At 38.8% G+C, this 26,287-nt stretch overlaps 1 protein-coding gene across 1 annotated transcript in view; it reads right to left on the bottom strand.

Annotated features, from left to right (window-relative positions):
• Positions 1 to 26,287, bottom strand: part of ANKRD31 (ankyrin repeat domain 31) — a 265,656-nt gene that overhangs the window by 64,954 nt on the left and 174,415 nt on the right. The window contains 3 exon segments of the mRNA XM_066386576.1: positions 6,611 to 6,776; positions 21,741 to 21,883; positions 23,143 to 23,280. Of these exon segments, the coding sequence (XP_066242673.1) occupies positions 6,611 to 6,776; positions 21,741 to 21,883; positions 23,143 to 23,280 (447 nt within the window).

Raw genomic sequence — 26,287 nt, 5'->3', positions numbered from 1 at the left:
ATCAGGTGGCCTGGAGATCAGACCACCAAACCTATCTTCTTCATAAAGACATCACAAAGAGTTCAAAGTCAGACAGTGCTATCTAATACACAGACAAAATGGGCAAACAAAGGAATGAGACCAAAATAAATCAAAAACAGAAATCTCCAGAAAAAGAACTGTATGAGATGGAAGTAACCAAACTACCAAATGCAGAGCTGAAAATAATGATTTTCAGGACTCTCAAGGATCTTAGAGCAACAAGGGATAGATATAACATGCATCTAAATAAAGAGATAGCAAGCATCAAAAAGGACATTGAAATCATAAAAAAGAACCAGTCAGAAATGACAAATACAGTATCAGAAATAAATTCTGCACTAGACAAAATCAACAGCAGACTGGATGAAACAGAGGATCAAATCAGCGACTTAGAGGACAAGATAAACAAAAGCAAGAAAGCAGAGCAGCAAAAAGAGGCTCAAAAAGATGGAGAAAACTCTAAGAGAGCTCTCTGACAACATAAAGAGAAACAACATTTGCATCTTAGGGGTTCCTGAAAAAGAAGAGAATGAACAAGGGATAGAGAACCTGTTTGAAGAAATCATAGCTGGAAACTTCAATAAACCGATGAACAAAAAAGTCACACAAGTTCCAGAAGCACAGACAGTCCCATTAAATAGGAACCCAAGGAAGCCTACAACAAGACACATCATAATTAAAGTGCCAAAGTTAAGAAGCAAAGAAAGAATACTAAAAGCTGCAAGAGAAAGGCAGTTAATTATCTAAAGAGGAGCCCCCACAAGGATGGCATCTGACTTCTCAACAGAAACACTTGAGGCCAGAAAGGATTGGCAAGAAATATTCAAAGTGATGCAAAAAAAAGAACTACAATCTAGGCTGTCATTTAAAATTGAAGAAATAATAAACATCACTAACAAGAAAAAAAAACTTAAAGAATTTATTACAACCAAACAAGTACTGCAAAAAAAATGTTAAAGGGCCTGCTGTAAAATGAGCAAAGGAAAAAAAAATCTAGAAAAAAAGGATTGTAGATTTAAAAAATAAAATGATACTAAATAAATATATATCAATAATAACCTTAAATTTAAGTAGATTAAATGCTCCAATCAAAAGACATAGGAACCATACATATGTTGTCTACAAGAGACCCAACTCAGAATGAAAAATACACATATACTGAAAGTAAAGGAATGGAAATAAGTACTTCATGCAAATGGAAATGAAAATGAAAAAGCTGTGGTAGCAATAATTATATCTGACAAACAGACTTTAAAACAAAGGGAATGGTAAGGGATACAGAAGGTCACTACATAATGATAAAGGGAGCAATGAACAAGAGGATATAAACCATTGTAAATATTTATGTGCCTAATATAGGAGCACCTAAATACAGTGTGTCTGTAAAGTCATGGTGCACTTTTGACTGGTCACAGAAAAGCAACAAAAGACGATAGAAATGTGAAATCTGCATCAAATAAAAGGAAAACCCTCCCAGTTTCTGTAGGATGATGTGGCAGCATGTGCGCATGCGCAGATGATGATGTAACAGCGTGTACACAGCGGAGCAGCCCATGGCCATGCCAATCAAGATGTGGATGGTACAGAAGAAAGTTCAGTGTGTTCTGTGGCTCGCTAAATTCGAATCCGTGACCAAAGCGCAACGTGAATATCGGCTCATTTATAATGAAGCGCCACCACACAGGAATAACATTACTCGGTGGGATAAGCAGTTGAAGGAAACCGGCAGTTTGGTGGAGAAACCCCGTTCTGGTAGGCCATCAGTCAGTGACGAGTCTGTAGAGGCTATATGGGATAGCTACCTAAGGAGCCCTAAAAAATCTGTGCATGAGCCCACATCGAACTGCACTGAATAAGTATGAAACTGGGAGAGTTTTCCTTTTATTTGGTGCAGATTTCACATTTCTATCGTCTTTTGTTGCTTTCCTGTGACCGGTCAAAAGTGCACCATGACTTTATGGACACACTGTATATAACGCAGATTTTGATTGACATAAAGGGTGAAATCGATAGCAATAGTAAAATAGTAAGGGATTTTAATACCCCACTAACATCAATGGATAGATCCTCCAGACCAAATATTAACAAAGAAACAGCAGCCTTAAATGACATACTAGATCAAATGGATAATATCTTCAGAACCTTTTACACCAAAGAAGCAGAATAAACCATTCTTTTCAAGTGCTCATGATACATTCTCTAAGATAGAGCACATGTTAGGATACAAGACAAGTCTCAATAAATTGAAGAAGACTGAAATCATTTCAAGCATCTTCACTGATCACAAGGGTATAAAATTAGAAATCAACTAAAATAAAAAAACTGAAAAATGGTCAAACACTTGGAGGCTAAATAGCATGTTATTAAATAATCAATGAGTTAACAACGAGATCAAGGAAGAAATAAAAAATGTCTTGAAACAAATAAAAATTAACATACAGCAACTCAAAATCTATGGGACACCACTAAAGCAGTCCTGTGAGAGAAGTTCATAGCATTACAGGCACTACTTAAGAAGAAAAAGCTCAAATAAACAACTTAACTCTGCATCTAAAAGATCTAGAAAAAGAACAGCAAATAAAACCCAGAGGAAGCAGAAGGAAGGAAATAATATAAATCAGAGCAGAAATAAATGACAAAGAGGCTAAACAAAACAATACAAAAGATCAATAAAACCAAGAGCTGGTTCTTTGAAAAGGTAAGCAAGACTGATGAACCTTTAACCAAACTTGTTAAGAAAAAAAGAGAGAGGACTCAAATAAATAAAATTAGAAATAAAAGAAGAAAAGTAACAACTGACAACACAGAAATATAAAGGATTGTAAGAAAATACTATGAAGACCGGTATGCCAAAAAATTGGACAACCTAGGTGAAATGGATAAATTCCTAGAAACATACAATCTTCTAAGGCTCAATCTGGAAGAGTCAGAAAACCCAATCAGATTGATTACAACAAATGATATTGAAACAGTTATCAAAGAACTCCAAACAAACAAAAGTCCTGGACCAGATGGCTTCAAAGGCAAATTTTACCAAATATTCAAAGGAGAACTAAAACCTATCTTTCTCAAGCTATTTCAAAAAATTCAAGGAGGGAAGACTTCCAAACTCCTTTGATGAGGCAAGCGTTATCCTCATTCCAAAACCAGGTAAAGACACTACAAAGAAAGAATACTATAGATCAATATCCCTGATGAACATAGATGATAAAATTCTCAATAAAATACTAGCTAACTGGATCCAGCAATACATTTAAAAAGGCATACATCATGATCAAGTGGGATTTATTCCAGGAAGGCAAAGCTCATACAATATTTGCAAATCAATCAATGTTATTCATCACATAAATAAAAGGAATAATAAAATTACATGATTATATCAATAGCTGCAGGAAAAGCATTTGATAAAATCCAGCACCCATTTATGATCAAAACTCTCAGCAAAGTGGGAACAAGGGAACAAACCTCAACATAATATAAGCCATCTATGACAGACTGATAGCCAACATCATACTCAATGGACAAAAATTAAAAGCAATCCCCTTAAGATCAGGAAGAAGGCAAGGATGCCCTCTTTCACCAAACTTATTCAACATAGTTCTGGAAGTTCTAGCCATAGCAATCAGACATAAAGGAAAATAAAAGACATTCAAATTAGAAAAGAAAAAGTAAAACTATTTTTTTAAATTATTTATTTATTTATTTATTCATTTTTTAGAGAGGAGAGGGAGAGACAGAGGGAGAGAGAGAGAGAAGAGACAGAGAGAGAGAAGGGGGGAGGAGCTGGAAGCATCAACTCCCATATGTGCCTTGACCAGGCAAGCCCAGGGTTTCGAACCGGCAACCTCAGCATTTCCAGGTCGACGCTTTATCCACTGCGCCACCACAGGTCAGGCAGTAAAACTATTCTTATTTGCTGATGACATGATACTGTACATAGAAAACCCTAAAGTCTCAGTAAAAAAAACCTACTAGATCTGATAAATGAATTCAGAGAGATGGCAGGATATAAAATTAATATTCAGAAATCAGTGGCATTTGTATATACTACCAATAAACTGTCTGAAGTATCTAGATGTAAATGTAACCAAGGAGGTAAAAGACTGTACTCAGAAAATTATAAGACATTGAAAAAAGAAATCAAGGAAGATACAAACAAGTGGAAACATATACCGTGTTCATGGATAAGGAAAAAACATCATTAAAATGTCTATATTACCTAAAATAATCTATAAATTAAATGCAATTCTTATTAAAATACCAATGGCATACTTCAAAGATATAGAACAAATATTCCAAAAATTTATATGGAACTAAAAAAACAAAAACAAAACCACGAATAGCCCCAGCAATCTTGAAAATGAAAAATAAAGTGGGAAGTATCACACTTCCCGATATCAAGTTATAATAAAAGGCCATAGTAATTAAAACAGCTTGCTACTGGCATAAGAACAGGCATACATATCAATGGAACAGAACAGAGAACCCAGAAATAAATCAGGCCTTTATGGCCAACTGATATTTGACAAAGGAGGTAAGAGCATACAATGTAGTAAAGACAGTATCTTTAATATATGGGGTTGGGAAAATTGGACAGATACATGCAAAAAAATGAAACTATACCACCAACTTAAACTATTCACAAAAATAAACTCAAAATGGATAAAAGACTTAAATGTAAGTCATGAAACCAAAAACATCTTGAAAGAAAACAGTCAGTAAACTCTTCGATATCTCTCATAGCAATATTTTTGCTGATTTATCTCCAAGGGTAAGTGAAATAAAGGACAAAATAAACAAATGGAAGTATATCAAACTAAAAAGCTTTTGTACAGCAAAAGACAACATTAACAACATTAAAAGACAACCCACACTATGGGAGAACATATTTGCCAATACATCTGGATAAGGGGTTAATAACCAAAATTTATAAAGAACTTCTAAAACTCAATACCAGGAAGGTAAACAATCCAATTAAAAAAGTGTGATGGTGCCTGACCTGTGGTGGTGCAGTGGATAAAGCATTGACCTGGAAATGCTGAGGTTGCCGGTTCGAAACCCTGGGCTTGCCTGGTCAAGGCACATATGGGAGTTGATGCTTCCAACTCCTCCCCCCCCCTTCTCTCTCTCTCTGCAACATAATCAAATGTCAAAATAATCTGGAGATGTTTTCTCTGAACATATGTACCCTGATTTATCAATGTCACCCCATTAAAATTAATTAAAAAACCCAAAAATTAAAAAAATAAATAAATGGGGAGAAGAATTGAAAAGACACTTTTCCAAAGATGACATACAGGTGGCCAATAGGCATATGAAAAAATGTTCAGCATCATTAATCATCAGAGAAATGCAAATTAAAACCACAATGAGATACCACTTCACACCTGTCAGAATGGCGCTCATTAACAAATCAACACACAAGTACTGTCGAGGGTGTCGAGAAAAGGGAACCATCCTGCACTGCTTGTGGGAATGTACACTTGTGCAGCCACTGTGGAGAACAGTATGGAATTTCCTCAAAAAATTAAAAGTGGAACTGCCTTTTGACCTAGCTATCCCACTTTTAGGAACATATTCTAAGAATACCAAAACACTGATTCAAAAGAAGATATGCACCCCCATGTTTATTGTAGCATTGTTTACAAATGACAAGATCTGGAAACAGCCAAGTGTCCATCAGTGGACGAGTGGATTAAAAAGCAGTGATACATCCCTGGTGGGTTGGCTCAGGAGTAGAGGGTCAGCCTGGCGTGTGGAAGTCCCGGGTTCGATTCCCAACCAGGGCACACAGGAGAAGCACCCATCTGCTTCTCCACCCTTCCCCCTCTCCTTCCTCTCTGTCTCTCTCATCCACTCCCACAGCCAAGGCTCCACTGGAGCAAAGTTGACCCAGGCGCTGAGGATGGTTCCAATTGCAGTGGAGCAAACGCCTCAGAGGGGCTGAGCATCACTCTCTGGCGCACATGCCAGGTGGATACTGGTCAGGCACATGTGGGAGTCTGTCTCCCTACACGCCCCACTTCTAACTTCAGAAAAAATACAAAAAAAAAAAGGCAACAGTACATATATACAATGGAATACTACGCGGCCATGAAAAATAAGGAAACCTTACCTTTTGCAATGGCATGGATGGGCCTGGAGATTATTATGCTAAGTGAAAGAAGCCAGGCAGAGAAATACAAATATCATATGATCTCACTTATATGTGGAATCTAATGAACAACGTGAACTGAGGAACAGAATAGAGGAAGAGGTGTGGTCACAGGGAGCAGAGGGACAGCTGTCAGAGGGAAGGGGGATGAGGAGATGAGATCAGAGAAGGTGAAGGGATTAGTGAAATTATATATACATAACACATAGATACAGATAACAGGACAGCAAATCCCAAAGGCAAATAAAGAAGGAGTTAGGGGGAGGGGGTCAAAGGGAGGCTAATTGGGAACAAGGGAATGGGGGTGAGGGAGTTTTACTGAGTGGGACACTTGAATTCATGTTAACACAATAAATTAAAATTAATTAAAAAAAAGATTTTTCTAAGCAGAGGGATACAGCTACATAAAACAGTAAGCAACACTGACATACATACCAGTGGCTACAGCATCACTCTCCTCTCTATTATCATCAGTTTTGGTATCACTGTAAGATTTTAGCAGCTCTTTCAGTTTTTCATCATCTGCTTCATCTAAAGCAGCCTTCTGTTTCTGATCCTTTTGATTAGGGTTTGCTTCATGTTGCAGTAGAATCTCAGCTGCCTAGAAGGTATTTTTCTGAAGTTATCTCTATTGACACTTTAGATCAGTGAGTTCTGCTTTCATTACAAGACACTATTATCAAGCATTAAAAGTTATGAAAAAAAATTTTCAAACTTTGGCCAAAATTTTTTTTTATTAAATTTGATATAACAACTTAAAATTGACCCACTGGTTTGACCTCATTTGATCCCACAGGAGAACCAAACATGATGCCATGGAAGTACCAGACAAGCTGCCTTGATTGCAAAAAGAGGCAGACATAGGGAGACTGTGTGCAGGAGGTTTATTCCATTACTTTAACAGAGCCTTTTCCTCTCTTCCCCAAGCTGCTGGAGGATGGGGTGGACAAAGGAGAAAGAATCATTTTAGGACTATATTATATTATAAACTGTATTATAAGTTGCCATTAGACATAGTTGAATGAAGTTCCATTTGGACTGTATTTCAGGAAACTTGATATCCAATCTATGCAACATGTATGCAAATATAAGTCCTCAATAACTGATTTATATTCACAAAATGTTAAAGATAAAGTCAACCCTACAGAACTCACTACTGCTACTTACTAGCTATGTCCTTGAGCAAGTTACTTACCATCTGAACCTTATTTTTATCACTTTTTAGAATTAACTGTGAGCTCTTATAAAGTATCTGGCACATAGTGAGCTTTTAATGAAAAGTCCTCTAATCCTACCCTTTTTCCTTAAGAGAGGTGAAAAAGACCAACTGAAGTAATTAAAGGCAGTGGATCATGGCATATGGAAAATCTCCCGAAAAAATTTTTTGATGAAAGCTGTATATATATAAACCTTAGTGAAGTCTGAATAAAGATATTTTATTTTTTTAAAAGATGACGTGAGCAACCTTCGCCAGTCAGCTCAGTGGAATAATGTCGGCCTGGTGTGTGGTTCGATTCCCAGTCAGGGCACATAGGAGAAGCAACCATCTGCTTCTCCACCCCTCCACCTCCCCCTTCTCTCTCTCTCTCTCTCTTTTCCCCTTCTACAGCAATGGCTCCATTGGTTTGAGCACATCAGCCTGAGGCACTGAGGATGGCTTTACTTCAGGTGATAAAAATAGCTTGGTTGCAAGCATGGCCTCACATGGACAGAGCATTGCCCCAGACAGGGTCCCGGTTGGGGTGCATGCAGGAGTCTCTCTATCTCCCCTCCTCTCACTTGGAAAAAGAAGAAAAAAATAAAAGGTAGGGTGAGCAGTGCCTCAATTCAATAGTTTCTACACCTGAGTAATAATTGAAGTCACTGTAGAAGTATTTAAAAATATAGATTCCTTAGATCATCTTTCCAACACTATATGGGGGAGAGAGAGAGCTCTTTTTGGAAAAGAAAACTTCAGGCTCTTAAAAGCTTATGTCATATTAACAATGACTATTGAGCCTGTGTTAAGACAAAGCCTTCTTCCAGAACAGTGGTTCTCAAAGTGTGCGCCAGGGCATATTGGTGCGTCCTATGGTATTCCAGAGAAATATGTGCCTGTTGGGGATCAGAAAACCAACAGGGTTTTTGGAGTTCAGATTTTTGGAGGACAGAGATGTGGGGAATTGGCTGTAAAGAGACAGTGTGCCCAACCCCCCACCTCCCTTGCCTGATTAGGTTGTAAAACTCTGTTAAGCTGCGGTGCTGGATTGTTTACACTACCCCCCCCCACCATGTTCCCTGGAAAGACTGGAAGCAAGTTTCTTCTATCCTTTGTTTGGTGCAAAGTTAAGATGATAAGTATGGTGGCCGTTTTCCACACTTGGTAAAATACTTGGGTTGCCTTGGAAATGTGATCAGAGACCACTGATTTGCTAATGGCCTACTTTGCCCTATACATAAAGCAAGATGCGGTTTTTGAGCACGCTTTGTTCTTGCCAGCAGCAATTACAGGGCCTTCCCAACCCCCTATTTTCTTAATTTCACACCATTCTCACTTGGAATCTGGAATTACTAGCTGCGCTGGTTTGTGGCATGTGCCCAGATATAAAAATAAATATAGTTACTCTATTATACCGTTTCATTATGGAAATACCACTTTTTGTTAACACTTCATTATATTATTTTTATATAAATACACCCAAATAAAATGGACAGATATCTCAAAAAGGAGCGTGATATTAAAGAATCCGATTCTGGAAGTGAGCAAAAGTTAAGTGTAAATAAAATAGGACTTGAAGGCTGACGGGCAGAATTTAATTTATAGCATTTTCCATCACTTAACACTGAACAATACGATTGGATTGGAAACCGACTCATGGAAGCTTCAAGTGATTTTGGTTTAACATTAACAGAAGAAGAAGAACTGGCAGCTACATCCACTGATCAAAACATAAGGAATTGTCTCTTGAAGCCTTGTGGATTTCTATTAAAAAATATGTGGCAATATCTAAAAAACCTTTGAACATTTTTCTACAATTTTCAACATCCTATTTATGTGAATTAAGATTTTCTACCCTCAACACAAGAGTAAAAAGAGAGGAATTCTTCAATGTATTGATAAGAAAATGAGAGTTTGCCTTTCAAATATATGACCAAACATTGAAGAAATCGCTAGGACACATCAGGCTGATGTTTCTCATAAACACAAGAATGAAAAAACTTAACACATTCACGCCGGGATCTGCCAAATTTACTAAATCTTACTAAGAATGTACCTATATATATAAAAAGATAACTTTTTTGTCGTTTCTTTTATATATTTTAACCCTTTTTACAATTCTAAAAAGCATAACAAAAAATGTAATATAAAAATGTTTTTTAATGTCAGAATAAATTTAATTTTGTTGTATTTATTTCATTTAATTACCATAAAAGCATGCTTGGACTTTATATTTTTCCTTTAATATTTGGTTGTTGGTTTTTTTTTTTGTTTGTTTGTTTTTTTTGCATTTCTCTGAAGCTGGAAACAGGGAGAGACAGTCAGACAGACTCCTGCATGCGCCCGACCGGGATCCACCCGGCACGCCCACCATGGGGCGACGCTCTGCCCACCAGGGGGCGATGCTCTGCCCATCCTGGGCGTCGCCATGTTGCGACCAGAGCCACTCTAGCGCCTGGGGCAGAGGCCACAGAGCCATCCCCAGCGCCCGGGCCATCTTTGCTCCAATGGAGCCTTGGCTGCGGGAGGGGAAGAGAGAGACAGAGAGGAAGGCGCGGCGGAGGGGTGGAGAAGCAAATGGGCGCTTCTCCTGTGTGCCCTGGCCAGGAATCGAGCCCGGGTCCTCTGCACGCTAGGCCGACGCTCTACCGCTGAGCCAACCGGCCAGGGCCTCCTTTAATATTTGACTTAATTATTATAACATATTTCTCAGAAATTTGTATATAGTGCGCCTACAATTATTTATAGAATTTTAAATGCACCCGACTTCAAAAAGTTTGAGAACCATTGCTCTAGGCCTTGGACTTTTTAATATACTAACATGGATTAATTTATTGTTTTGGAAGACACAGAGAACTCAACTCAGAGAGAACAGGCCCCCAAAAAGCTGTTTTTCAGTACTACTCATTAACAGGAAAAAGTCTAAGAGAACACAACAAAGCCAAAAGGCACTAAACAGGAAAGGCTGAAGCTAGAGTTGGGAGGGAGTCCCAAGTAACATGATGGGATGGACCAGAAGAACAAAAAGCTCGGCAAAGTTAAGGTGAACAAGGTATAGGTCTCTCACCCACTTTGTATTTTTTTAAATTAGTTTTACTGAAGTAATCGCTACTATAATCATGACTTAGAAACATTCCATTATCAGAAAAAAATCTGTTATGCCTCTGTAGTTAATCCTTTCCTACTACTCTTTGGCCTTTGGCAATCAGTGATCTGTTTCAATCAGTATAAATTTTGCCTCATAGAATTTCATATGAATGAAATAATATACAGTGTGTCTGTAAAGTCATGGTGCACTTTTGACCGGTCACAGGAAAGCAACAAAAGACAATAGAAATGTGAAATCTGCACCAAATAAAAGGAAAACCCTCCCAGTTTCTGTAGGATGATGTGGCAGCATGTGCACATGCGTAGATGATGACATAACACTGTGTATACAGCGGAGCAGCCCACGGCCATGCCAGTCGAGATGTGGACAGTACAGAGGAAAGCTCAATGTGTTCTGCAGCTCGCTAAATTCGAATCCGTGACCAAAGTGCAACATGAATATTGGCACGTTTATAACGAAGCACTACCATACAGGAATAACATTACTCAGTGGGATAAGCAGTTGAAGGAAACCAGCAGTTTGGTGGAGAAACCCCGTTCTGGTAGGCCATCAGTTAGTGAAGTGACGAGTCTGTAGAGGCTATATGGGATAGCTACCTAAGGAGCCCTAAAAAATCTGTGCATGAGCCCACATCAAACTGCACTGAATAGGTATGAAACTGGGAGAGTTTTCCTTTTATTTGGTTCAGATTTCACATTTCTATCGTCTTTTGTTGCTTTCCTGTGACCGGTCAAAAGTGCACCATGACTTTATGGACACACTGTAGTATATGACCTTTTGTGTCTGGCTTCTTGTAATTAGCATGATAATTTTTAGATTAATCCAGATAATTGTGTGTATCAATAGTTTGTTCTGGCTACTTGCCAGCTAGTATAAGAACAATTTATACCAGTGAGTGGAAGTTACACCCATTCTCCAATGCATGTAGACCAGGGGTCTCAAACGCACGGCCTGCCGAACAATTTTGTGCGGCCCGCAGACTAATCCACGGGCTTACTTAATTTCATCCAAAATATTTTGAACTTCGTGGATTAGTCTGTGGGCCGCGAGTTTGAGACCCCTGATGTAGACTATGTAAGAACACTTGTAATAAGATGTCTCTAAGAATGCTACTCGCTAACTGTGATGAGGACAATGTTATACCAGTGTATGGGATTTATACCCATTTTGCAATGCATATAGAGAACTGTTTAAAAACACTTATAATAAAGATGTCTCTAAGAATGGTACTTGTGCCTGACCTGTGATGGCGCAGTGGATAATAAATCTACCTAAAATGCTGAGGTTGCTGGTTTGAAACCCTGGGGTTGCCTGGTCAACTATGAGTAGATGCTTCCTGCTCCTTCCCCTGCCATTCCTCTCTCTTTCTCCTTTCTCTAAAATCAATAAATAAAATCTTAAAAAAAAAAAGGATAGTACTTGCTTCCTACCTTGAAAACAGTGTTAGATCAATGAATGAAAGTTACACAAATTCTTCTATATATAAAGAGAAGTGTCAAAGGCCACTCGTAATAAAGATGTTTCTAAGAAAAAACAGGTCCTGGCCCGGTAGCTCAGTTAGAGCATCGTCCAGACACACCAAGGTTATGGGTTCGATACCTGGTCAGAGCACATATAATAATCAACCAATAAACGTATAAATAAGCGGAACAACAAATTGATGTTTCTCCCTTCCTTTCTCTCCAAAATAAATTTTAAAAGAGGAAAAAGATAGTTTGGTACTTTTAACAATTTATTGATTTACCAAATGATAGACATTTGAGTTCTAGTAGCTTTTTATGAACAAAGCTGCTATGAATATTTGAGTACAAATCTTTATGTAGAAAAAGTTTCCTTTTTATGATATTTCTGTTGAACCTCGTTTTGTTCATGTATTATTTTCCTGATTTTCTTAAGTTGATTAAGTGCTCTTTTGTAGATTACCAAGCTTCCTTAAAACAATTATTTTAGCCTGACCAGGCAGTGGCACAATGCATGGAGTGCTGGACTGGGATGCCGAGGACCCAGGTTCGAGACCCTGAGGTCGCCAGCTTCAGCTCGGGCTCATCTGGTTTGAGCAAAAAGCTCACTAGCTTGGACCCAAGGTCCCTGGTTCCAGCAAGAGCTTACTCAGTCTGCTGAAGGCCCACGGTCAAGGCACATATGAGAAAGCAATCAATGAACAACTAAGGTGTTGCAATGTCCAACAAAAAACTAATGATTGATGCTTCTCATCTCTCTGTTCCTGTCTGTCTGTCCCTGTCTATCTCTCTCTCTGACTTTCTCTGTCTCTGTAAAAAAGCAAAAACAAAAAAAACAAAAAAACCCCACAATTATTTTAAATTCTTTGTAAGGCAATTCATAGATCTCCATTTCTTTGGGATTGGTTACTGAAAAATTATTTCGTTCCTTTAGTGGAGTCATGTTTCCTTGGCTTTTTGTGTTCCTTGAAGTCTTGCAATGCTGTCTTAACATGTGAAGAAGCAGTCATCTTCTCTAGTCTTTATTAACCAGCTTTGGGAGAGAGGTATCTTCGTCACCTGCCAGTCCATCAAGAGATTGTGAGGCTTTCTCACATTTTCTATGGATGTGCTAAATCCACACTTCTTGGTGTGTGTGTATGGGCGGGGGGGGGGGGGGGGGGGGGAGATTTCTTAAGATTGTAAACCTTCTCTTGATCTCTGCAAAGCTAAGCCAAGGTGTTGACAAGTTCTTGCTTGTTTTTCCTAAGGTGGTTCCTGGAAATCCACAGCTGTACGGCTTTCTGTGCTTGCTTACTATCTGCAAAGGCTCACTCTTGCTGAACACAAAAGTGCACACTGGGAGCCCAACCATGGGGGTTGAGGGGAACAGAGAAGTGGGATGTGGGTGAGTTATGTAGAGCATTTGGGGTACCTGTGAGTCAATTAGGAAGATCTGCAGGTGAGGCTTCTCCAGCAACTTACTGTAGGTAGGTTTCCTAATGGAGGCTCCAAATATTTTTTCTGACCACCCCTTTCATTTGGAGATTAAGCTTGCATATGTGCTACACAGCTTGTACTATTTTACAGTTCACTGATGTCCTGTTTGTTTTTTGTTTTCAGTATTTCTTCTCCCTGAGTTTCATTTTGGATCATTTATATTACTTTATCTTCAATTTCACCATATTTACTTTTTAGAATTTAATGTGTTATTAATCTACTTCATGAAAATTTTATTTTAGATATTTTATTTTCACCTTCAGAAGTTTGCCTTAATTATGTCTTCCATTTTTCTTATCATATTTCTGTTTTCTTTTATCTTCTTGAACGTATTAAGTGTATTACTATTAAGTTTACTATTACTACATAATGAATTACTACAAATGTGATGGCTTAAAATAATACAAATTTATTACCTCACAGTTTTATAGGTCTGAAATCTAAGCATGGTGTGGCTAAGCTGTTTGCTCAGTCTTCACCAGGCAAAAATAAAAGTGTCAGCATGATCTGTGATTCTCATCTAAGGTTTAGGGTCCTTTCCCAAGCTCACTGGTTTTAGGTATAATTCATTTCCTTGTATGTGTATGACTAAAATTCCTGTATTTTTGTTGGATACAGGCTGGGGACTGCTCTCAGTTCCTGGCTTCCTTTAGTTCCTTGTCACATGGCTTTCTTTAATGCTTTCCTCTTTTAAAGGCCTTACCTGATTAGGTTGGGTCCACCCACATTCAAAGGGGGGGAATTATAGTTTACATTGGGCAGTGGGTGAGACTCTTAAAACCATCTTAGACTTCTACCTACCACATAGAGTATAATCACAGTACCTGTCTTAAGACTCTTTTCTGCAAATTCTATTATATGTCATCATTGGGTCTATTTTGATTGGTTCATTTTTTCTTCTGGTTGTAAATATTTCCTACTTTTGGTATTTTGAAAATTTTGGATGGGTTGATAGACAGTGTGACTTTTATATTGCCAAACACTAGATTTAACTGTATTCCTTCAGATGTTGCTGGGCTTCATCCTGAGACAGAGTTAGGTTACTTAAAATCAGTATGATAGTTTTGATACTTTTGGTGAAGTGTTAAGGTAGGCCCATAGAAATCTTTAGTCTAGGACTAATTTGATCCAACTATGCAGGAAATGCCCTCCTCCACTTGGTGACTCCATATTTTAAGAGGTCTTTCTGCCCTGGCCAGTTGGCTCAGTGGTAGAGCGTCAGTCTGGCGAGCGGAAGTCCCAGGTTCGATTTCCGGCCAGGACACACAGGAGAGGCACCTATCTGCTTCTCCATCCCTCCCCCTCTCCTTCCTCTCTGTCTCTTTCTTCCCCTCCCACAGCCGAGGCTCCATTGGAGCAAAAGATGGCCCGGGCACTGGGGATGGCTCCTTGACCTCTGCCCCAGGTGCTAGAGTGGCTCTGGTCGCGACAGAGCGACGCCCCGGATGGGCAGAGCATCGCCCCCTGGTGGTCGTGCCGGGTGGATCCCGGTCAGGCGCATGCGGGGGTCTGTCTGATTGCCTCCCCATTTCCAGCTTCAGAAAAATACAGAAAAAAAAAAAAGAGGTCTTTCTACTGTGGCTGGCAGGAACATGAACTATTCTAAGGCAACAGCAATGGTTCAGTCAATCCTCACTGCTGGCTCTTTGCCTAACCTTACATAATTTTCTTACACACATTTGTAGATCAGGCAAAAATCAAGGGAATTCCCCTTCAAATCTCTAGAGAGTTTTTTGTGCAGGTCCTTTCTGGTATTTTGGCCATAAATTCTAGCTGCTGCAGCCTTTAAAACTCCAAATTCTATTTCTTCAACTCACTGAGACGATAGGGCTGTTTATTTCTCCCTCCTCATGCTTCTGCCTGGAAACTTCCTCTGAGTCCATAAGGTGAGGAAATCATAGAATTTCTTTCATTTGCTTCCTTTCTCTCAGGGATCACTGCACTGTGCTGCATATTGTCCAAGGTCTCAAAACTGTGATTTTATATAACATCATTTCTCTAATGGTTAAGGGTATATCTTGTCCTTGCTATTCCATCTTGTCCAAAGGTGAATGTTCATCCCCACCCACTTTTTATCTTTTTCTTATATCTTTTTCTCTCACTCTCCTTTTTCTTATGCTTTTGTTTTCTACATTTTACAAGGTAGACTACATGACCATCTTGGAGAATAAATATAAAATGAAATTAAAAGTTGAAGAATATAATAGGCATCCCTGGCTGGTTGGCTCAGTGGTAGAGCATTAGCCTGGCGTGCAGAAGTCCCGGGTTCGATTCCCGGCCAGGGCACACAGGAGAGGCACCCATCTGCTTCTCCACCCCTCCCCCTCTTCTTCCTCTCTGTCTCTCTCTTCCTATCCCGCAGTGAGGCTCCAATTGGAGCAAAGATGGCCCGGGCGCTGGGGATGGCTCCTTGGTCTCTGCCCCAGGCGCTAGAGTGGCTCTGGTCGCGACAGAGCGACGCCCCAGAGGGGCAGAGCATCGTCCCCTGGTGGGCAGAGCATCGCCCCCTGGTGGGCGTGCCGGGTGGATCCCGGTCAGGCGCATGCGGGAGTCTGTCTGTCTATCCCCGTTTCCAGCTTCAAAAAAATACAAAAAAAAAAAAAAAAAAAAAAAAAAAAGAAAAAGAAAAATAGGGTATTGAAAAACTTTGTATGTTGCCCTGGCCGGTTGGCTCAGCGGTAGAGCGTCGGCCTAGCGTGCGGAGGACCCGGGTTCGATTCCCGGCCAGGGCACATAGGAGAAGCGCCCATTTGCTTCTCCACCCCTCCGCCGCGCTTTCCTCTCTGTCTCTCTCTTCCCCTCCCGCAGCCAAGGCTCCATTGGAGCAAAGATGGCCCGGGCGCTGGGCATGGCTCTGTGGCCTCTGCCTCAGGCGCTAGAGTGGCTCTGGTCGCAATATGGCGACGCCCAGGATGGGCAGAGCATCGCCCCCTGGGGGGCAGAGCATCGCCCCTGGTGGGCGTGCCGGGTGGATCCCGGTTGGGCGCATGCGGGAGTCTGTCTGACTGTCTCTCCCTGTTTCCAGCTTCAGAAAAAAAAAAAAAAAAAAAATGAAAAACTTTGTATGTAGTCATGCAATAGCAAAAAGTTATCTAAGAATTAAATTTATATGGTGTAATAGGTCTATCTCTTTCGCTCTTTTTAATCTTTTTAGTTTATCTATTTATATCCTATCTCAAGATAAAGAAACAGAGAAAAAATGAGTCAGAAATAAACTGAGCCAATGATAGAAGAATTCTCACATAGAGAAAAAGTTAATGAAAATATGAGGAAAGATGTTAACAATATATCAGTATCAAGGGAACTAACATATCATTAAAAATACAATCTTTTCAAGTAGAATATTTCTCTTGAGAATAAATGCAATATACATATGGAAGGTTACTCCAAAAGCAAACTGTCTATATCACCACTGTAAGTTAAAGAACGTAAGTGACCCTCTAGAGCAGGGGTCCCCAAACTTTTTACACAGGAGGCAAGTTCACTGTCCCTCAGACCGTTGGAGGGCCGGACTATAAAAAAAAACTATGAACAAATCCCTATGCACACTGCACATATCACATATTTTAAAGTAAAAAAATAAAACGGGAACAGTACAATATTTAAAATGAAGAACAAGTAAATTTAAATCAACAAACTGACCACTATTTCAATGGAAACTATGCTGCTCTCACTGACCACCAATGAAAGAGGTGCCCCTTCCGAAAGTGCGGTGGGGGCCAGATAAATGGCCTTAGGGGGCTGCATGAGGCCCGTGGGCTGTAGTTTGGGGACCCCTGCTCTAGAGCAAGCAATAGCAAACTATAGCCCACTGGCCAAATCCAGTCTGCTGCCTGATTTTATAAATAAAATTTTATTGAAGCAGCTACATCCAGTCATTTATATATTATCTATGGCTGCTTTTGCACTACAACAGCAGTTGATTAGCTGCAACAAAGACGGGGTGGCCCAGAAAACCTAAACTGTTTATTATATAGCCCTTTACAAGAAATATTTAACAATCCCTGCTTTAGACCAGAGCACTATTTAGCAGAATTTTCTGTGATGAGAGAAATGTTTTAATCTGCAAAGTTCAATATGGGTAGCTACTTGCTGCACATAGCTACTGAGTACTTGAAATGTGGCTAATCCAACTGAAAATCTGAATTTAATTAATTTTAAGTAATTTAAGTAGCCACATGTGGCTAGTGGCTACAGAGTAAGACAGTATAGCTCAAGATCAAGTTCTTTATTTTAGGGGTAAAGATATCTCTTTTCAAGCAGCAGAACTAGACCTAGAATTCAAGTTTTTCGATATCAAGCTTGGTGTTTTATCCACTAACCCAAATTCCCCTTCTGCTACTTCCTATTGTTAATTTTTAGCACCAGGCATTTATTTTTACAGAGGGCCTTCTATATCTGAGTAATAATTTTCTCCATCCCTTGATGTTAGCAATTTGCTATGAGGGAAGCTAGAGTCTTCAAAATTGGAAGATTCTTTTGTTTTTTAACTTAGAAATTAAATTTAATGATTAAATTGATCAATAAGAGTACATAGGTTTCAGGTGAACATCTCTAACATCATTTGAACTGCTGACTGTGTTGTGTGCCCATCACCCTTTTCCTTCACCATATATTTTCGCCTCTTTACTCCCCTCCCCCTGGTAACCATTTCATTTTTATCTATGTCCATAAGTCTCAGTTTTGTATCCAACCTATGTGTAAAATCATATAGTTCTTGGCTTTTTCTGATTTATTTATTTCACTTAGTATAATGTTCTCAGAAGCCATTCATATTGTTGTAAATGGCAATATATCATCATTTCTTATGGCTGAGTAGTATTCCATTGTATATATGTACTGCATCTTTTTTATCACAAAACTTAGAAAATTCTTATGCAAGAACACTTACAAAATTTGACCTGATCATTAACATGGCATCTTTCTCATCCATCAAACCAAAATCTTTCTGATTGTTTGTCAATTTGCCACTGGACACTGATAATGTTAACAGACAACAACAAAATAGAAATACACTACAAATTGATTACAAAGTCAGAATTCACAGATGTAGGATTTCCTAATATCATACATTAAAATAATGTTGGAGAAATGCTTAAAGCACCTGTGAAGCCAGAAATGAATGAGAAACTGATAGGGAAAATTGTTAACCTAAAAAAAAAAAAATCACAGAATTTGAATATGAAAGAATTAATGAGGGCATAGAAAAAATTTGCGCTGCCTCTCAAATTTTTTTTAAAAGACCTCCTTTGGCCCTGGCTGGTTGGCTCAGTGGTAGAATATCAGCCCAGCATGTGGAAGTCTTGGGTCCGATTCCTGGCCAGGGTACACAGGAGAAGTGCCCATCTGCTTCTCCACCCTTCCCCTTCTCCTTTCTCTCTCTTTCTTCCCCTCCCACAGCCAAGACTCCACTGGAGGAAGGTTGGCCTGGGCACTGAGGATGGCTCCATGGCCTCTGCTCAGGTGTTAGAATGGCTGGTGTTGCAATGGGGCAACACCCCAGATGGGCACAAAGCATCGCCCTCTGGTGGACAAGCCGGGTGGATCCTGGTCGGGCTCATGCAGGAGTCTGTCTCTCTGCCTCCCCACTTCTCATTTCAGAAAAATCAAACAAACAAACAAACAAACAAACAAAAACCCCAAAAAACCTCTTTTGAGGTCATGGTATAAAATAAAAGATGTCCCACGTGTTATTCAATAACTTTGTCAGAAAAATTAGGCCAACAAAATTTCTTTATACAGTCTTTTCCTGTTCTAGAAATTAAGTATATGTTTCAATTGGAACCTAAATACAATACTGTTTAGGAAAGAGTTAACATAGCTGGCCTGTAACTGCTATCCAGAAAGGCTGCTTACAAGGTTAGCCTTTAGCTGGCATCTGTGCACTTAAGGGAGGAAGGGCTGACTGAGTTAGGTAGTTTGAAAAGTAACAAACCACAGCTCTGTAGCCCCTTTATTAGCTCCCTGAAATAACTTTCAGCACCAGCAAGAAAAACGGGATATGTGAGTAGTCAAGGACAGACAGTCCAAACCTCCCGTCATGCCCCCTCCCCTCCCAGAGACTCAAAGGTCACGTAGGCATACACACAAAGAGGTCCAAGAAATCAGGCACATTTTATGTGAAAGCTAAAACTGCAAAGGTATGTAAGACACAGGAAGCTGACTTCAGGGAGCTCATGCTTTGTTGCCTTTTTTTGGGTTGTGCTGCTCTGCCAGCTAATAACCCTCTCCCCTTCCTCCAGCACTTGTCTGAGCATCTTTGTCCACCAGGACTCGCTTCCTGTGTTTCCTGTAACACACTGGCAGGTAAACACTAGTCTACACTCATATAATTTTCCTTAATTGATAAAGGTGGTTCACTGTGCTTAAACTGAACAAATAATGTAGTTTATGCTTCCTGGAAGTCTGAACTCTAGTATGTGCTAGAGAGGGAGGATGTCTACATGACTAGTCTCCAGTATAAACCTTGAGCATTGAGTTTCTAATGGGCTTCCCTGGACAGAAACATTGCATTAATATTGCTACATTTTCCTTGCTGGGGAAAGAGTATGCTCTATGTGACCTCTCCTAAGAGAGAGCGTAACAAATGCATCACATGGATACCTCCAGACTCCACCTGTGTCTTATCCTGTGATGACCTGGCTGTATAGCCTTACTACATTGCTGTAATAAATCTTAGCCACATTGTAACAATAGCTGAGTTTTTTAAGTTCTTTTAATAAATTTCCAAATGTAGGGGTAGTGTTGGTGAACCCTTTATTTTCCTTGTTTTATATTGTATTTTTAAGGATATTATCCTAAAACCTGATTTTCCCACTATAAAATTTTGACCCTTATTTAAGTGGTTTCACTTTAAGTGGCCTTTCCCTGTACAAATAGCCAGTAAGTTAATCACTTTAATCATTCTTCCTGTTTCTTTTCTTCCATTTCAAAATTATATTCAGATTTTTGTCTCTTCTTTTTTAATGTAAATATCTTAAAGGCAACAGAATTTATTTGCTCAAAGGAAACCACCTTGGACATTAGCCCACCCATCTGGTAACATTCTTAATCATTAGCTTATAGCTTTTGTCTCAAATCATAAATTCAGTAATACTATTCTTTCATATGACTACATGTAGGCTGAAAACAGTGGTTATATACTTTCATAAAATTAAGTAAAAATCGGCCCTGCCTGGTTGGCTTAGTGGTAGAGCATCAGCCCAGCGTGTGAATGTCCTGGGTTCAATTCCCAGTCAGGGCACACAGGAGAAGCAACCATCTGCTTCTCCACTGCTCCCCTCCCCCTTTTCTCTTTCTCTCTTTCTTTCCCCTCCTGTAGGCATGGGTTTGAGCACACTGGCCCAGGCACTGAGGATGGTTCTGTGGAGCCTCCACCTCCAGCACTAAAAATAGCTCGGTTGCTAGCATGGCCTCAGATGGGCAGAGCACCTGCCCCACATGAGGGTTGCCAGGTGGACCCCAGTTGGGGTGCATGAGGGAGTCTATCTCCCCTCCTCTCACTTGAAAAAAGAAAAAAGAAAATTCACCAGGTTCTTAAACATATGCAGAAACAGATAAATAGGTGTTAGTGAGGGATCCAAGGAATTTTTTATATATACCCTGGTTTTATATTGTTGTTGGTGATGGTAGTTTCCTTACTATTTTTTAGAGCCAATAATTATTACCGAATATTATGCTGCCCATTGATAATAAAAAAAGTTTTCTCCTAAGGTTTGTCAAACAAAAGTTACATTTAAAAATCTGAAGGGTTTTAAAGTCTAGATTTGAAATTTAGTGTTACTAAAATATTGATTCTAGTATGATATTTTTACCATACCTCCCTTTGTTTTTACCACCCCTCCCTTTGTTAAAAAAAAACAAAAGGGAAAAATATACAACAAACCTCCAAGTAACAAGCTACTTATGTTTTAATCTATTTCTTTGAAAACTCAAACCGACCAAGTAATTCTGAGTTAAAAAAAAAAAGTCTACTTGTAATATGTATCATTAGTATAATGAGACTCCTTTATGCACAACAGCAAATCATTTAAGAGAATTAAAAATCGAATGTATTAGATATATAGCCTGTTTCCTCTGAACCCTTTTATTGCATTCTGACTTACATACCTGAATTAAGTGAAGAGACAATGGAAAAAATGAATAAAAAAATATCATTTTTCCAATCTATATACAATGTGTTATTTTTATTTGTAATTTTAAGGTTTTAAAAATATTTTTTTAAGGAATCAGTTGAGTTCTCAATTTAAAATATCTTACTTTTCTTCACTCATTTTTCTAAGAAAGATGAATAGGAACCAAATCTGATGTGCACTGTACCTTTAAATGATTATTTGCAACAGCACCATGTAAGGGCAGAATTCCATCTAGATTTTCACAATTAACATTAGCACCAGCTTTTAACAACTCTACAATTATATCATTAGATCCCTCACTAGATGCCTTATGGAGTGGTGTCCAACCTAAAAAAAGAAGAAAAAACAAAACAAGTTGCTGCTTACAAATTGACATTCAAGTAATATATTCATTATTAAGTTTATTTGCACTAATGTAATTAATACCTACATTGATTCAAATGTGTATACTGTACCAGTGGAAAAGAAATAACATTGAAAACTATGGACTTAAAATGTGTGTTTCATTTTAAAAAACTGATCTCATAAAAAGTATTTGTTTATAAAAGTGCTAAAACAGAAAACTTAAAGAACATTAAATACAATGGGGCCAACATAAATACTAACCATATCAATTTGTTTCAACTCAGATATCAAAATACTGTAAGATCATGTCTGACTTTTAGACTTGTATTGTTCCATTGTCACATTTCTTTTCAAAATGACATGTGAGTCAATCAATCTTTGAGATTTCCCTCTAGAAGTCCTCACATAAGAGTCTTTCATGCTCAATTTAAAACTGGAGGTTTAAAATAAAAATAAGGAAACCTGACCGCGTGGTGGCGCAGTGAATCAAGTGTCAGCCTGAAACACAGAGGACCCAGGTTAAAAACCTCAAGGTTGCTGGCTTGACTGTGGGCTTACCAGCTTGAGCACAGTGTCACTGGCTTGAGTGTGGGATCATAGACATGACCCCATGGTTGATGCCTTGAGCCCAAAGGTTGCTGGCTTAAGCAACAGGTCACTGACTCAGCTGAAGCCCCCAGTCAAGGCATGTATGAGAAAGCAATCAATGAACAACTAAGGTGCCGCAACAAAGAATTGATGCTTCTCATCTCTCTCTCTTCCTGTCTGTCTATCCCTGTCGGTCTCTCTCTCCTGCTCTCTCTCTCTCTCTCTCACTAAATAAATAAATAAATAAATAAATAAATAAATAAGGGAGGGGAGAAGAAAGGAATAGTACAGAGGATAAAAGGGATGAAGGGACAAGAAAATTGTAAAAATTTTGCATTATCTCCAAAGTTAGGGAATAGCATTAAGGCCTTTAAGGGAAAGACCTAAATAAAACTTCCCTTTACTGCCCATTCTGTATACCCTCACTGAATGATCCCAAAGGCAAGTTAAAAATTGTTTTGAAGAAGGTTATTTTAGTGCTTAGAGAGAACTAAGGTAAATCTTACTATTCAACTAATATATTATTTTAAAAGATTGTTCAAATTTAGAGGTTATATAGCAGAAAAATTCAAAATTGGGAAGGGGATATGAAATGTGCTAAAATTTTAGTGAGTTCAAATTGTAAACACAATTAAAATTGAAAGAATCCAAACATGCATTATCTTTTCGATTAACATCTGCTCCAGATTCTATTAGAACTTTTATCAGAGACAAATTTCCTCTCCTGGCAGCCAAATGAAGCCGGCTTTCCCCTCTGGCATTCCTTTTATTGATCCCGTCTGCTTTCATTTCTGTAAATTTGCCAAGCAAAACTGAGGCATCTTTTCTGTCAAATGCTGATTATTATAAAGGAGCTTAGAAAATACATACCAACTTCTTTAAAATATCCATTGCACAGAAACACACACCAATTAATATTTCCATTACTGTTACTATTTGAAAATATAACAGACACAGTTCTTAAACTTATGAAGAAATTATAGGGCATCTAAGCACATTACTTTGAATTCACTCTAGCAGTGGTTTAATCATCTTATCCTATGCTTAATTAAAACAAATAAATTTGGACTTCTACACTCATTTCATACTCAGCAGTCCTTTGGCAATGGATTAAGTTTTTTTCCTAAAACAAACAATATTTATGATTTCATTAAAATTCTTTTCTACAGCTAGTCTCTACCTCTAAGGATTTGTTTCTAATAACATAAGATGCCAAGAACCAAACTATGGCCTCTTGGGTTTTTTGAGGGTTTTTTTTCATAAAATATGAAGTACAGTAACATTATCTAAATATTTTTTAAAATATTTTCCTGACAACACAGCTAGACAAACTATTGATAAAAATAGTAAACTGACTACCTGATCTTTTCTATTTCCTCCCCAAATGATGCTAAAATAATAGCAAAAATATTCTTTTTTAAGTATCATACAAAAAAAATAGAAGAGTGGCCCTGGCCGGTTGGCTCAGTGGTAGAGCATCTGCCTGGCATGTGGAAGTCCTGGGTTCGATTCCTGGCCAGGCCACACAGGAGAAGCACCCATCTGCTTCTGCACCCCTCCCCCTTTCCTTCCTCTCTCTCTCTTCCCCTTTCGCAGCAATTTAAAAAAATTTTTTTAAAAGGAAAATAGAAAAGGAAACAATGGGGGACAAAGACTTCAGTGAAACTGGGGGAACTGGAAAGTCACTGATGGAGAAATTAATTGACTTGGCAGAGTGGAGAATACTTCAACCTAAGTGCCTCCCAAAGGAATTTGCAAAGGAAGGGAGCCAACCTAAGTCCAGGCACACAGCACTTCAGGCATCAGGTGCCATAAAAGGTAGCATGTGTAGAACAGGCTAGAAATAGGGAGGCTGACTGAAAAAGAATATATATAGAAAAGCTGGACTCCATGTTGCCTTTCCCAACCCCAAATTTCCAGGTGATCATTCCTCTTACCCCAGGTCCCCATCCCTAAACCAGGAACCTGGAGGTTTATTTTTGGTAGAAACTGCATCAGGGAAGTTTCAGACTGAGACACAGGCAGAGTAGATAATTAGGCTGATTAAACAAAAAAGAATATTCATTAAACCAGTAGTACTCAACCCAGGATCAGAAGTATCATATCACTTGGGAAACTTGTTAGAAATGCAAATTCTTATGTCACCCTAAGCCAACTCGGGAGGGTAGATTTTAAGATTGCTCTTGATGATCCTTTCCTCCTTATATTTATAGTCTTTTATAATTCACTCCTCTTGAAAAAGTTGTTTCTAACCAATAGAATACCTCAATATTGAGGTTTTCCATTTCCTTGATTAGGTTATAAAAGATCGTAACATTTCCTGTCTTACTAGTAGACTTGCTCTATTGGATTCAGCATGTTTTTATGAAGCAAGTGGCACCTTGAAAGAACTCATGAAGCAAAAAACTGAGGATAGCCACAGAATGGCCACAACCCTAAAGGAACTGAATTTTGCTAACAATCACATGAGCTTGAAAGTGGATTCTTCCCTAGTTGAGCCTTCAGATGAGATCCCACTCCTGGCCAACACCTTGACTGCTGCCTGTGAAAGATCCTGAGCAGAGGACCTGGCTAAGCATTGCCCAATTACTCACCTACACAAACTATGAGATAATAATAAAGATAAGCCTGACCAGGCGGTGGTGCAGTGGATAGAGCGTCGAACTGGGATGCAGAAAGACCCAGGTTTGAGACTCCAAGGTTGCCAGTTTGAGCACAGGTTCATCTGGTTTGAGCAAAAGCTCACCAGCATGGACTCAAGGTCGCTGGCTCGAGCAAGGGGTCACTCGGTCTGCTAAAGGCCCATGGTCAAGGGACATATGAGAAAGCAATCAATGAACAACTAAAGTGTCGCAACGAAAAACTGATGATTGATGCTTCTCATCTCTCTCTTTTCCTATCTGTCTGTCCCTATCTATCCCTCTCTCTGACTCTGTCTCTGAAAAAAAATAATAAGTTGTTTTAACCTAAGTTGTGATAATTTTTTACGCACTAATAGATAACACACTTAATGAATCAGAATTACTGATGGTAGAGTCCAGCAATGTTTAAACAGGCTTTCCATGTGACTGATGCAAGATAAGGTTTGAGGGACACTGCATTAAACCTCAGACCCTTACCCTGCCCTATTTCCTAAATGCCAGCAACCAGGCATATAATTTAAGAGAAAGGGAAACAAGATTAGAGGATTGTTCTCTAATGCAGTGATTTTCAACCATTTTATACTTGGGGACCTGTGAAAACAGGAGAATTATTTCAGGAGCCACTAGAGCAGAAAGCACCCTGAGTATAAGTAAATTCGACTAAGATCATTGGGTCTATAATTTTCATAAAACATTAGGGTGGTTAACTCTTTTGAGAACCACCATGAAATTTCTGGTGGACTGGTCTACAGACCAGCGGTTGAAAAACACTGCTCTAATGGATAAATCCTTTGGTTATATGAGTATCAGGGAAGACTGATAGCCTCATGTCTATCTTCCACTGGCATGCAGACAAAATTTCTAAATTTCTTTAGGATTTGCACTCAGAAGTTCTTTATTGGAAAAAATAAAGACATATTATATATAACAAATATTTTGTTATATATACATTTTTAAATGATAAAATATCTAAATGGTAGGCTTGCAGATTACAAGTTTGAATTGAAAAATCTCTCTCAGCAATTCTTACTATGAACGATACAAATCTTTTCACTTTGTTCCTAGTACGTTTGTACTAAAGAAGGTAGGCATGTGATAAATATTCTAGGGCAAAAATTTAAAACCTGCTCACTGTTACGTCATTAAAATTTCTATA

Source organism: Saccopteryx leptura, chromosome 5 (genome assembly GCF_036850995.1).
Source record: "Saccopteryx leptura isolate mSacLep1 chromosome 5, mSacLep1_pri_phased_curated, whole genome shotgun sequence".
Lineage (NCBI taxonomy): Eukaryota > Metazoa > Chordata > Mammalia > Chiroptera > Emballonuridae > Saccopteryx > Saccopteryx leptura.
This window is presented reverse-complemented; position numbering and strand designations above follow the sequence as displayed.